The sequence below is a fragment of the Cajanus cajan genome, chromosome 5 (genome assembly GCF_000230855.2).
Source record: "Cajanus cajan strain Asha chromosome 5, NIPB_CcT2T_4, whole genome shotgun sequence".
NCBI lineage: Eukaryota > Viridiplantae > Streptophyta > Magnoliopsida > Fabales > Fabaceae > Cajanus > Cajanus cajan.
Genome location: NC_138521.1, coordinates 71032500 through 71046452, shown reverse-complemented (window position 1 = coordinate 71046452; position 13953 = coordinate 71032500). Strand labels below are relative to the sequence as shown.

Here is a 13953-nt window from a genome sequence, read left to right as displayed (position 1 = left end):
CCCTTTGGACAAGTTAGCGGTGAAGGGACTTGTTCGAAAATCGGCGGAAAGAAAAGCTTCAAGTTACTCTTTCCCCATCATGCCACCACTGCCTCACCTCAAACGTGCCCCCAAAGCTTTCCATTCTCATGCTTAAGTATAAAACTCATCTTTCTGCTCACAATTCACTTCAACAACCTTCAACGGATATTATATTACTATATACAGTTTCATTGCATTGCAAAGCTAGTTTAGGACTTGTTACTTACAATGGAAGGAGAGGGAAGCATTCATGTACAAGTAGATGAACTCCAAAGGATGAGGCTGAGCGAAGCCATAAGCATAGGCAACACCATGTTCGAGCCTCGTGGCCTCAGCAGCATTGACAAGTTGGACAGTAATGACAGCACTACCAATGCCAATTCCGTCTCTTCAACAACCTCAGCTCCAGAAAAGAAGCTCACCCTTTTCGCTCTTCAGCTTGCAGTGCTTGAAAAAGCAGCAACCGGTTTGGGAACTCTCGGTTTCATTTGGGCAACCGTTGTCCTCCTAGGCGGTTTCGCCATCACCTTAGAAAAAACCGATTTTTGGTTCATCACCATCATACTTGTAGTTGAAGGAACCAGAATTTTCAGCAGGAGCCACGAACTTGAATGGCAGCACCAAGCCACGTGGTCCATCACTGAGGTAGTTCTAACCCCTCAGTACAACTTCAAAGATACTAATGCTAATTCCACCCCAACAAGGACACCGTCAAGGATGTGGCTAAGTTCAGATGTTCCACTCCTACCATATGCTAAATGGTTCTTCCTTTCAAGGCATGTTAGTAGGCTCCTCTATTGGCTTCAGCTTCTTTCTGCTACGGCTTGTGTGGTTCTCTCTTTGATAAAGCTCGTCAGGCATGACTATGGAGAGGTGGCAAAGGGAGACACTGACAAGAGGAACCGCCAATCCGCTCTCTCTATTTTCTATGCCTTGGCTCTTGCTGAAGCCTTGTTGTTTCTGATGGAAAAGGCCTATTGGGAATGGCAAGTTAGCTTTTGTAAACTTTTGGAAGAGGTTAACAAGGAGAGTGAGTTGGGGCCATCAGGAATGGTGTCCACTAGAAGGTTTTTCTATGATGCCTATTCTAGATGTGTCAATGGAAGCATATTTGATGGCTTGAAAATGGATATGGTGAGTTTTTCCATGGACTTGTTGGCTTCGAACTCCCCTGATGAGGAGCTTATAGGAGCAAGAATTCTTAGGCAGTTTTCAATCAGTGAAAGATTTTCTGATGACACCCTTCAAAAGATTGGAATTGACATATTAGTGGTGGAGAGACTAGTTGAGATGTTGAATTGGACAGACCCCAAGGAGGAAGAGATTAGGCTCTCAGCTGCTGAGATTTTGTCCAAACTGGCTGGCAAGAAGCAGAACTCTCTCCGAATATCTGGGATACCAGGAGCTATGGAATCAATATCATCTCTTCTACAAACTAATAGGAGTGTGATTCCTGCAGCTGATGAGATTGGAGAAAAGAAACTTGTGTTTGATCACCCAAATTATGGGTTCTGGACTTTTAACCACTTGGGACTCCTCATACTGAAAAAACTTGCACGTGACCTCGACAACTGTGGAAAGATTGGAAACACAAGGGGGCTTCTCCCAAAGATCATAGATTTCACACATGCGGAAGAGTGGTTGCTGAAGAGTGAAAATGTTACTCCATCCCAGGTTCTGACAGTGAAGAGGTCTTTGCAGCTTGTGAAGATGCTGGCTAGCACTGTTGGCACAACTGGGAAACATCTTAGAAGAGAGATTTCGGAGATAGTTTTCACCATCAGCAATATTAGAGATATTTTAAGGCATGGAGATAAGCATCCCCTTTTACAGAAATTAAGCATAGAAATTTTGACTAGTCTGGCATTGGAAGAGGATGCAACGGAAAGAATAGGGGGTACAGGTGGAGTGCTAAAAGAATTGTTCAACATTTTTTTCAAACACCACATACCAGAAAATCAGAAACATGTAACAATTGTTGCTGGTGAGGCCCTGGCAATGCTGGCTTTAGAAAGCAAGAGTAACTGCCATCGAATTTTGAAGTTGAAAGTACTAGAAAGGCTTGTAGAAGCATTGAAAGATCCATTGCTTCGTGTCAATGCAGCTAGAATTCTAAGAAATTTGTGCACCTACAGTGGATCAGAATGGTTCAACCAACTAAAAAGGGTAACAGCTGCAGCACCCATAGTAAGTGTTACTCTAACCATAATTACTTTGAGCTACTAGCAATCTGGCGTGAGTTTTATCATTGTTTGGATAAACTTCTTCATAAATCATTTTTTTTTCGGCAAGTTAAAATTAATTTCTACATTACAGCTTTTAGGTAACTTGGAAAAGACAACTTCTACAAAAAATGAAGTGTTCAAGTTGATTTTAACATACGGAAAAAAGTTAAAGTCAAGCAGAGCCTTTGTATTATGTTTCTATCCCGTAAAAATTACACAGATGAAAAACAATCTTGATCTTTTTCTTATCATTTGTCAATCCTGCAGATACTTCGGGCGATCATGTCAGAAGAAAACAAGATACAAGAAGTGATGGTTGGACTAGCAGCAAACGTTTTCAGATATATGACTTCTCATGAATCGAGCAACGTATTTGAAGAAGCAGGAACCACCGAGGCTGAACTTGCAAATAAATTAATTCAGATTCTCAAGAAACACGAGTATCCCCCAACTAAGGTTCCAAGGATAAGGAGGTTCGTTATAGAGCTGGCTATTTGGATGATGAAAGACAAAGCAGAAAACATCGATACCTTCAAGGTTCTGGGAATGGAGGAGGTGTTGGAGGGTGTCTTAGAGACAACATCAGAGCTTGAAAGCTTTAATGTTTTCTCTGGCACTGTTGGACTTAACCGGCACACTATAACAACTCAGTCATTGGTTGAGACGGCATTGAATTTGATGGAAGATAGGTAAACTATTGACCATAATACGAAATCAGATATCAAGTTGACATGAAGACACTAATGTTGCATGTGTGTGGATAAAACTAAAGACAGACATGTTTGCTGCGGCTGAAAAGCTTGGCCTAACTCAATTTATTCATTAATTTTCAAGATTCAATGTTATGCTTGAAATAAATTATTGACATTTTCCTTCTGATACGATGTGCTTCCGGGCTCCTGCTTCAATTTCTATTAGTTCTAAAAAGATAGTATTAAGTTATAACTTTATATTTGAAGGCTCCATTTTACGTCTACATTTTAGAACGATAGAGTCTAAAGTCGAATAGAATGATATTTACTCTAAAAAAGTACTAGAATTAATAAATAATAATACAAACACAAGACCAAACAAATTGCATGCGAATCCACACTGCGTAGTGGTAGGATAAAAGTACAAGCATGGCATGCTTTATAGTTGAGAAAATGCCATCGTAATCACATCTTGTTAGGTGCGTCATGTATAAAGCTTCAGCAAATACTGGTAACGAAAGACGAGAACATACAGAACCATTGTTCAAATGATGAGATACAAGGTGTAGAAATTGTTTTTCCCATTTAAATTCATAATAAACAAAATAAAATATGACAATTCTCACTTACAGTCAAAGAATATTGGATGTTGTTAGTTGAGAATCTAAGCATACTAACTTTACACACGAGCAACCTATTTCTTTGGTACAAACTATGAATTTTTTTTAGTTACAAAAACAATGTATAAATGAGAATCTCTCATCTGATCATCGGTTGTGACTATTTATTTTTGAAAAAATTGAAATCCCAACGACGAATTAAGCCGTCCATCACATGGCCTGCGGGATTCCTAACAACAGTTACTGTGGCTTTAGTATTGTGTGATATGTCAGTCTCGGATGAACTTTGGAAACTAGCAGAACTATCGCTACGAGCAGAACCACTTGTATTGCTGGACTCAGTTACCGATGATGCGTCTGCAGGTGCCATTGGCGGTGGTAGTTGTGGCTGCAATTGCAACTGCGGTGCTTCTAACGAAAGACTAGGTACTGGACTTGGCTCGGAAACCAAACTTTGGGAATGGTTCACTGAAATGGAATTTGACCCACCGTTCAATGGCTCGCATTCTTCTGATGCAGAGGAAGTGGTTTTAGATTTTGAATATGTGGTGTCTTTGAGTGAGGAAGATTCTGTCTCCATAGATCTTGAAATCTCCTTCGAAGAAGCATCTTTATCTGATGACTCTACAGCTACAGACATGGTACTAACACTACTGCTTGTTGGTTGTTCCGTGTGAGGATTCTGTACTTCCAGGTCCTTCAGTGACTCCATCACGGCTTCCATTAACATCTGAATAGCATGGACAAATCAAAAGTAAATAAAATACAAAATGTTCATCACTGCATTTATGTCATTAGGCATTTAGGTTTAATTTGGATAAATTTCTCCATAAACACTTATAGGTAAAGAAAACAAGAAGAAAAAATGAATTGAGTTTCTTCCATAAGTTAAAATCATATTATGTACCTTAGCTTTTAAGGAAGTTGGATGAAAGAGTTTCTATAAAAGTTTAGTACACAAGTTAATTTTAACATATAAAAGAGACTTTTTTTAACTTATTTTTCCCCCCATAAGATGCTTGTCCAACATAACCGTAGATTATGTAAAAGTCACCAAGTTGACTCACTCTTTCTTCCTCCTCTGCAGTTGATGGAAAACCTGCAAGGTCATCTAGTTGATATTCAACGTACTGATCATCTTCCAATGTGGCTGGAACATGGGGGCCATAGGGATCACCATTTGACAATTCAAAGCTTATCATTGACGATGACGATTGGGAAAGATTGTCACACTTCTCCTTCTCCTGCTTTGCAAGAATATCATGCAAAAATGTGAGACTAAAGGTAGATATTATGTGTTTTTGGTACCCTCTTCCCTTTGATTATACTTCTTTCTTGCTTATTTATTATTTCATTACCACTAGTGGTAGATATTTGAATTTGAATAAAATTTCATCCTTGAAGCTAATGTATTGGATCTGCCTAAGTAGCTCATACACTAGAATGCGTAAAAAGAAAAATTACAGCATGTAAGTTGCGTTTGTTGCGTAGGTTAGAACTAGAGACTAGAGGAACATGAAGTTTGTATTTTGTTCAATCTTTGGTGTACTTTAGAAATAGAACAGAAGTGGACATAAGGTTGAAAAAGTACTTTAATTCCACTTCCACTAAAAGGATGGAACAAGGAGAATATAATAAATGCAAACGACCCTTTCCTTTCTGTCCGTACCCCAGTTTTGGTAGTTTAGACTTTAGATACTAACTTTGTTACCACCAACCAATGTTCTAATTGGGGTGTGATAGCTCAATCTTATCCTGGACTATAAATGTACTATAGCCATTCATGCAAATAAGGTACAGAAAAAGGAAGAAGAATACAATGCATGTGAAGAATGGGGAAAAAATTTCAATACAACAGGGAAAAAAATATGAAAAGATACCTTGTGTTCGTGATGTTCATCTTTTGAAGAAATATCGGATGGAACCTGAGAAAGACATACAGTATATTACATCAAAAAAATAAAATTCATGCCAATTAAAGAATTTAAACAAAATTGAAATCATCGTATAGCTCAAACTGCCACATCTTTGCTGGCCATGCAAAAGCATTTGACAGGTATTAATACACAGATTTTAGCAACCCACATAAGACACGGTCCCCTAATGCTTGAAAAATGCAATCATCTAAGTTTGATATTGACACGAAGTACTCTTGAGCAAAAATATTTAGGATCAGAATCCTCTAATGCTAGTAAGAGCATCATAATGTCATGCTATGAGAGAATGGCACAAAAATGAAATTAATGCGCCCTACATATGGTGGACCTTAATATTAATGTTGTCTTTCTGTCTCGCAAAAATTTCAATTAATGACCATGCAATCTTAATGTCATCTTATTTTTTAATGGTTAAAATATATTTTTGTCCTCATGCATGATACTCATTTTCAATTTGGTTCCTATAAAAATAAAATAAAAATCAATTTATTCCTAATATGAACAATTATTTTCAAAGATGCCACTGTCACCTATGGCCGTCAAAACACATCAAGTTTGTGCCAAATAAAAAATTATTATCACGTGTATGGATACAAAGGATATAAATTTCCGGTGTCTGTACATGATATTTGCACTTCAGTTCATTATAACTCCAACAAAAGGTAAAGACCAAATTGAAAACAATTATATGTACAAGGACTAAATTAAAAATCTGTTTCATATAAGAATAATTAAAAATGAATGTCACATGACAAAAATTATATTTTAACCTTATTAAAATACAGGGTTCATTTCCTCAGCCATACCTTTTTTGAATGCTATTCTAACAGTAAATTAAGAGCTAATATATACAAACCTCCATCCTACTCATTGGTCGTCTTGGACGGACCTCCTTAATGGCATCTATCGTACTGCTTGTTGATGGTTCTGCATCTAACAAAGAAACAAGTAAGATATTTGTAAAAAAAGAAAGTACCAAGTGCAGATCTTCATACAAACCAATGTAGAAGAAATAGTTAAGACAAACTAGTTACTCGAGTCATGCCTTTGCTTTTAGATGATGATTCATTGTTGTAGCCTAATTCATGCACAGATGTCCAAACATCCTGGGGAAAGACAGACAATTTTCAAAGATGGACCATTGCAATTCGATCAAAGTGGAACCAACGAGGTGCATTGCTGATTTTACCTTACCAAAGTAATCACTCACGGAGTCAAAAAATGATTCCCCAACCTCATCTTCTGGAGGTTGCAAAACATTGTGAAAAAAGATGTTTATGGAATCAAAGTAAAACTGAGGACGTGGAGAATTGTGATCTCCCTCAAACTTAATTATGTTTTTGTCTCCCTACAAAGCATGGACAGCACCAATAGTAAAGATCCAAATAACAGGATATGGAAACTTCCTTTAAGATAAAACAAGGAGCGCACAAATGCAATAGCATATATTATAGATTATAATTAGAAGATAGGCGACCCCAAATGCATCCTGTCTAAGCAAGTTTAAACATCTGGAAGACATTTAAAATTCAAAAACATCAAGCATGTTCTAAAGGCACATAAAATAAAACAAGGAGTTAATAGATGTTTGGTTGAGATTAATTTTGAAGAAATAATCACTTATTTTTAAAAATACTCTTAGGAAGCTGGTAAAAAAATCATTTCCCAAAAACAAAGTTGAAACAAATACGCCCAACAGCACGGTTATGTAAATCAGTATGTAATTTAGAAGGGGGCAAAATTCTTGGACATACCATGTAAGCCTCAAATATCCTATCAGAGTGATGGGGCTGTATAAAATCATCATCAATGGCATGCCCTAGTAGAGCTGGAACAAAACAAGATTTTGCCACCTGCAATGCAAACAAATAATGAAGGTATTTGATGGAGAATGTAAAAATGAGTAAAAACAATAGCCATACATTTTTATTGTTTTTTCCCACAAACATTTTCAATAAAATTTGCATTCAACTCCTAATATTTGCTTTCTAGAGATTTTTACTCTTTTGAATGCCACACAAAGACATGTATGCTCCAGATGACAACAAAACAATTGTCGACATTATTTTCATTACGATTGTTTTGCATCATCATCTAGACAAAAATCTGCAAACACCTAGGGTGTTAGGATTTCTGTTTGGAGGTTTCCAACAGAAATCCATACACAAATTATAGTCCTGAGCCGTTATTCAATCAACTGTACTGTGTTCCACAAGTTTAGCCATAAGCACCCAAAATTTTGAAAATATGCTCTTTAAGCTGATTCTGATTAGATTTCTCCAAATCTTGGGTTCAGCAATTTAAAAGTAAGATGGACGGACAATCAGAAGATGTAGAAACAGTGCACTTATTACCAAAATAAATCCTTCAAATTACATATCTTCTTTTTAACTAGTTGAATCAGACTAACAATTTAATTTATTCACTAGCAGAATTTCATTCACCTGTGATCATAACAATTAATCAATTTAATTTACAAGAAACTTAACCAGAATTTTTCAGCAATATATTTATGAATTACAGACTATATTATGTATACACTTGGAGATTTATATGACTGACTGATTAACAAGTGTGTGCTATTGCCAGCAAAAGAAAATATTCAAGCTACAAAATATTAAATGTTTGTTAATTATACTCAGGTACTGATGGAAATTTTAACTTATTGAAAAATAATGAGAAAAGCAAATCCTTTTTTTTTCTGTCAAACTAATCAATAAGGTAATAGTGATTTCTTACATTAAAAAACTACTATTACAAAATAAAATTTAAATAAACAATAACAACCATAATAAAAGGATAAACAACCTTAATGGTATTGAGGTCCGTTATGTCAAATTTTGCCTTCTTTTGGATTGCTCTACGCATGTACTGGATTGCAAACTTCACCTGTAACAGAAAAATGAAACAAAATCTACATTACATTAACTGGTAGCACTGAGAATTTACACTTATGATAAGAACAAAACAAATGATAGCATTAATTCAGGAGTTATTCAGATATATAACGCATTTAAATTATTTATTACAAGTGTTAAAATGTCCTACAATGACTACAAAGATGACCAAAATACTCCTTATAAGGCTGGGCCAACTACAATTTCCAGTCCCTTCACACCCCCAAATTTTTGTCTTGAGTGTGAGGGGATGTGTTAAGACTTCAATGATCATAAGATTCATAACAATATTTTGGTCACATCATGAAGAGCTATTATTAAATTTCAGAATGGATACAAAGGGAAGTTCAATGGCATTAAAATTCCATCTCAAATCAACTTCTTTATATCATGTCACATGCCATACTGAAAATCTTTCTAATAACCTCCACGTAAATAGCAACAAAATATCGAGACTATAAAATTCAAAATTTAGATAGATTAGTTCTCTGTAAAAGATATTCTCATTTTCACTCCAAAAGTAACATAATATACTCACAGTGAATTTTGGCAGACGAACTTTATATGTATCTACGAGTTCCATCATTAAATCCACCAAATCAGAAAAGGGACTGTCTAAAACCATCCCTGCAATTGAAGGATCCTCGGCTCCATACATAAGGCTGCAAGTAATAAAATCATTAATTGTACAGAGAAAAGTCATATGCATAGCTAAATTTTAAGTACTCTCTCCTAATTAGTGAAATTTTCTTAGTTGCAATTTACGGCAAGAACGGAGTAATTATGAACAAATTACAATTTCTTGCTACAGTACTACACAGCTCCTTTTCTAAACCTCATCCCAAATGCAAGTTGAAAGCAAAAAGAGGATGATGAAAACCTACCTAGTTACAGCTCCCATAGAGCGACCCCACAAGCCAATCAATGAGACATTTCCATCATCCCGCAGATAGTTGACCACAGCCCTCAGATCATCCTTCTGAGAATAGTCAACAATATCAAGCAAACAATCATTTCATACCGAAGAATGACAACAAAGGAAATAGTAGAAATGTTTACGCAAACTCCCAGCAAAGGAAAAACCCAAAGCATTTAGTTCTACTGAGATAAAAGATAATTGCCCTCCCCATGCATATGATAAGTTTATCATTTTCCACTGATGATATAGGCATAGTACTCAAAAATATTACTGAACCTAATTTCGACTAATAATTTTGGCGTGAATTCAGAAAAATAACAGTATGCAACAAGTTCTTGAAGCTATCTTTGGATGAGGTCTACTAATGTGTATTTTGTCCCATCTGCATGCAAGACCACAGAATGAAAGGAACTTTCAACTTGTCAAATATCTCTTTCATTTAATGTCCTTTCACGTTTACTTGTACTAATAATTGTGAAAATTGATAGAGAAAAATTATTGCTCTCCACAAGACTGGATAAATGACACAGTAAAAAGACTAAACGATATCAATAATGAAAAAACTAAATATGATATTTTTTAAAAGGTTATTCATAAAGGACTAACTTCATTCCAGCCAAGAGTGACATGCTCCCCTCCAGAAATTCCAGATCCTGAGAAATCCAGAGTAAAAACTGTAATATTTGAGGGAAGTAAAATTATAGCTGCTTCACTACCATCAGCCCTGCATCCACTGTCATACAATCATTTCACCCAGTCAGCACAGCCCTATAAAATTGAAATCTATAAACTATGCACACCATACATACACTGGTACACATATATGACCTGTGTGTTAGTTAAATATCTAATGTGGTAATACAACTATTCTTAAAATATATGGGATATGATTCATTGAAGATACATATATAAATATTAGGATAATTCATAAATCATAATAAATATATAATTTCAATTCTATGAATTCAAATTAAGAGCACACTTCTTTGACATAATTCCCTTATTGAGCCTCGTTCATTAAAAAAAAAAGACACCTTCCATTTTTGGTTCATGAAAAGACAATGCTTCTATTTTTTATCTTACACCTTCTATGTCTCATATGAATGTATTAGATTTTCATAACATTTTGTTTTGGATACTTCCTCAATACATATCATTGAAGTACCAGTGATATCAATATCGGATAGGTATCTGTGATACATCAAGCAAATGCAAATATCGGTGCTTCATAGAACATACAACAGTAAAGAACATCGTAGAGGACATAAAAATTTATGAGTATTTAAATTTCATAATTAAAGATATAAGTGTAAATCTTCTTTTCAGAATTTATGCTTAAAACTCAGAATAAGAAAACAAAAGGGAGCTATATTGAAGTTAAATTTTTGTTTCTACCATATCAGAACCTAGTTAACTATATTAGCATAATTAAATGCCATATTCATCACTTCTTTTCTTTTAATTTTATGTCAGATCATCTATGATATCTTTTCATATGCACAAAGAATGAATTGAATATATTTTTGTCAGTCAAAAATTAAATAATCAAAATTATAAAATTACCATTATAAAGTACAGCAAAACCTATACAACAATCACAGCTTTTTTATGTTAGAGGGGTAGTTTTTTTCAATAACTCTCAAAACCGGTAGTTTTAAGAAAATTCCAGAAATGGGTAAATTGCGTTAAACACGACTTACATTATTTTAATATTATAAAAATGGCAAAGTCGTGGTTGAAAGCACGACTTGCCTTGTTTTAGTTTTTTTTATATTAAAATAATACTATTTTAACATAAAATTAAAATAAATAAAAAAAGGAAATCATGATTTTGAAACACAACTTTATTTTTTTATTAAAACAAAAAAAAAGTGAAAGTGTTTGTGAAACACAACTTTACAGGACTTTCATTTTAAAAAGTCATGATTCACAAACACGACTTACCCTATTTCCCAATTATTTTAAAAACTTGCCCATTTTGGGAATTTTCAAAAAAAAATCACCCCTGGAAGGTTAAAAAGCTCAATAATCACCTTGTCAAATTTATAACACTAAATGAATTAAGTCATTAGCAGACCAAGTGATTTTATACAGGCATTTTTTATAGTGAAAAATAGGGGAAAGAAAATAAAAAGAAAACATGATCTTGACAGAAGAGTCTAAAAATTCCAGAAGAAAACTTCTATAGTTTCAGTGGAACTTTTTCAAACAACACCCACCCTGCTTGCCAACCTAAAAAAGTAGCATCCTACAATCACCTGTTTCCATGACAATATATTACACACGGCAGAGGCTTTCCTTCAGGAGTGACTATAGGCATGTAATGGCTGCATTGAAGAACATCACCCCGGCTGTTTTTTATCTGCAGAATATCAAATCTTACATGACACAGGCTAAGTGGCTAACCATGCAGGTTGTCAACAAATTTAGATAAAGCATGACTTAATTTAAAAAGAAAAAAAAATTGCTTATGATGGGGAGAAGGTGAAATCAACAAGAGAAGAAGTTTTAGAAGGACACATACATACACTTTACATATGAAAGTCACCTAGAAGTATTCTAGACAAAAGATACAAGCTCAGTTGAAAAATAATTCTTCTAAAATAGAGCTTTGATTTTAAGATAAAAATCATCTTTGAATGCATTTCTACATAGCCAATGCTGAAAACAATTTTGGTAATGCACTGAATTATACTTTTAAAAGCTTACCTCTACATCCTTCCTATGATACCATTTCCCTTTCAGCATGAACTCCTGATCCAACAAATCACTTTGAGGGTCATATTCAGCTCTGCATCCAAATGAAAAAAAATGTGACCACAACAATTAAAGTTGAAGTTGAATTTGAAATATAATAGTGCAAATAAATTATTTAGGCCGTACATAATGCAAGTAAATTAATCTTAAAGTCCGTAACTGTAGAGAGATGACTTGAAGTACAAGTTTGTAGCTATTATGTGACTGGCATACTGCAAACAAGTGTATAACATGCATAATGCTGTCTCAAGGCTCCACTAATACCTCAAAATTCAAAAGAGTCACCTTTTCATTATAACTCTTGGCATACATACGTACAAATACAAACCATGTCTCCATTCCTTTTCGATCTCTTTTTTGGGGAGAATAAACTTTATGGATCTCACTTTCAGAATACAAAAATTCAAAAAGCAATAACAAATTGAATATTTGTTTAAATAAGACCTTATTTTGTTGGAAGAATGGAAATTTAACACCTGAATAACAGGTTACAGAACTTCCCCGGGGTAGCTTAAAAACAGATCTCAATTTTCCAACCAAACAAACAGTAAGCCAAATTAACATGATGTCAAAGCTCCCAAAAAATACATGCTTTTGAAAAAGAGGCCAAGGGAATAAAATTCTGAATCTACTTGCATCTGCTCTAATTTTTCCCTTTGGAAAAAAGAGGACTCGAGGAGATTCACAGCAAAACAAAAATTCAATTGCGCCAACCCAAACTGGGTTGGGTGTTTGCAAATACTAAAAAAACAAAAATTTAAATTGAATTCCTTCCTATTCCAACTGAACAACACCAATCACAAGCAGATACCCATCTGGGAATTTTGAAAAAAAAAATCATAAAAATGAAAAAGAGAATATTTTGATTCAGAAAGGTGTTTCAAGTAATCGGATTTGAGGGTGGGAAGGAGAAAATTCGATACCTTGGTGGCCGGATGATGAAGTTGACAAGCTGTTCCATAGATTCAAACGATCACGACAATAATATGTTTCAGCTCTTCAAGCAAATATGCCCTCAACACATATCAAATATAATATATTATATGTATATTTGCAAGGGAAAAAAATAAAATTAGGAAGGGGAGAGAGTGATAAGAGAAGGGGGTTGATGACAGTTTTATCAGAAAAAGAAGTAAAGAAGAGAAAACAGAGAAGAAGAAGAGAGAGGCCTTTGATTCTGTGGCTTGTGGTGGGTCTGTGTGTCTTCCAACTTGTGCTTTTCTTGAAAAACTGAAAAAGTAATCTCGCACGTCACAACACAAATAAATACTAGTATTTTTTTCTTTTGCATGCTATTTTTTCAGGTTTACCAAGAATGATTCTAATTAAGTTAAATTAAATTTTATGCATAAGTAAATGGGTAATAATAAACAATTTTATTAAGATTAAGAATAGGTCTGGTTATATTTTTGTCTTTTATATATAATATTTAATTCAGAATTTTGGTGTTTCAATTTCATAAAATTTATAATTTTAGTTTTAACACTTAATTAATAATGTAACGATTAATATTTAATATAAATTATATTTTTAATTTTAATTTTATTAGATTTTGACTCAACGTGTGATGTACGGAAAAACTTTATTTTGAAATTAATATTTTGTGTAATGATAAATATATATAGAGAGAGAAAATAATAAAATTTAAATTATTTTTATTATTATTTATGTTTAATTAAATATTTTCACTATCAATTACTAAAGAATAAAATTGTGTAAAAAGATTTATATTTAGTTGATCTTATGAATTATGCATTCCAAATATCCATTAAAATTTAATTAAGTTTGTAAGAAAATAAGTTTTTTTTAGGTGTAAGTAATTTACAAATTCATTTGATGATTAAATTTACAAAATATAGTCAATCAATTTTGAAAGATTAAAATT

At 34.0% G+C, this 13953-nt stretch overlaps 2 protein-coding genes across 3 annotated transcripts; one reads left to right on the top strand and one right to left on the bottom strand.

The window, feature by feature from the left end:
- Window positions 1–3125, top strand: LOC109808707 (uncharacterized). The gene is made up of 2 exons (XM_083075885.1): window positions 1–2208; window positions 2514–3125. Exons 1-2 carry the CDS (start codon window positions 250–252, stop codon window positions 2937–2939), a joined length of 2385 nt encoding a protein of 794 aa, XP_082932011.1. The 5' UTR covers window positions 1–249; the 3' UTR covers window positions 2940–3125.
- A 377-nt stretch (window positions 3126–3502) lies between these two features.
- Window positions 3503–13298, bottom strand: LOC109807698 (alpha/beta-Hydrolases superfamily protein). Of its 2 annotated transcripts, none has more exons than XM_020370281.3 (14): window positions 12992–13298; window positions 12021–12102; window positions 11570–11673; window positions 9918–10044; window positions 9277–9371; window positions 8931–9054; window positions 8304–8384; window positions 7250–7348; window positions 6685–6843; window positions 6541–6601; window positions 6352–6428; window positions 5439–5483; window positions 4626–4802; window positions 3503–4288 (listed from the first exon to the last, which is right to left on the bottom strand). In XM_020370281.3, exons 1-14 carry the CDS (start codon window positions 13027–13029, stop codon window positions 3719–3721), a joined length of 1839 nt encoding a protein of 612 aa, XP_020225870.1. In that variant the 5' UTR covers window positions 13030–13298; the 3' UTR covers window positions 3503–3718. The 2 variants fall into 2 exon arrangements, with proteins under 2 accessions (XP_020225870.1, XP_020225871.1); XM_020370282.3 differs by having other exon boundaries at window positions 6352–6422.
- Between the last annotated feature and the right edge of the window lie 655 nt (window positions 13299–13953).

Bases quoted from the DNA above. Each gene is read 5' to 3' on its own strand.
- LOC109808707 (XM_083075885.1), top strand. From the start codon at position 250: ATGGAAGGAGAGGGAAGCATTCATGTACAAGTAGATGAACTCCAAAGG. The intron at 2,209-2,513 runs GTAAGTGTTACT...TCAATCCTGCAG, and splicing joins TAACAGCTGCAGCACCCATA to ATACTTCGGGCGATCATGTC.
- LOC109807698 (XM_020370281.3), bottom strand. From the start codon at position 13,029: ATGGAACAGCTTGTCAACTTCATCATCCGGCCACCAAG. The intron at 12,103-12,991 runs GTATCGAATTTT...ATTTGGATGCAG, and splicing joins TTCATCATCCGGCCACCAAG to AGCTGAATATGACCCTCAAA. The intron at 5,484-6,351 runs GTTTGTATATAT...TGTCTTTCTCAG, and splicing joins GACCAATGAGTAGGATGGAG to GTTCCATCCGATATTTCTTC.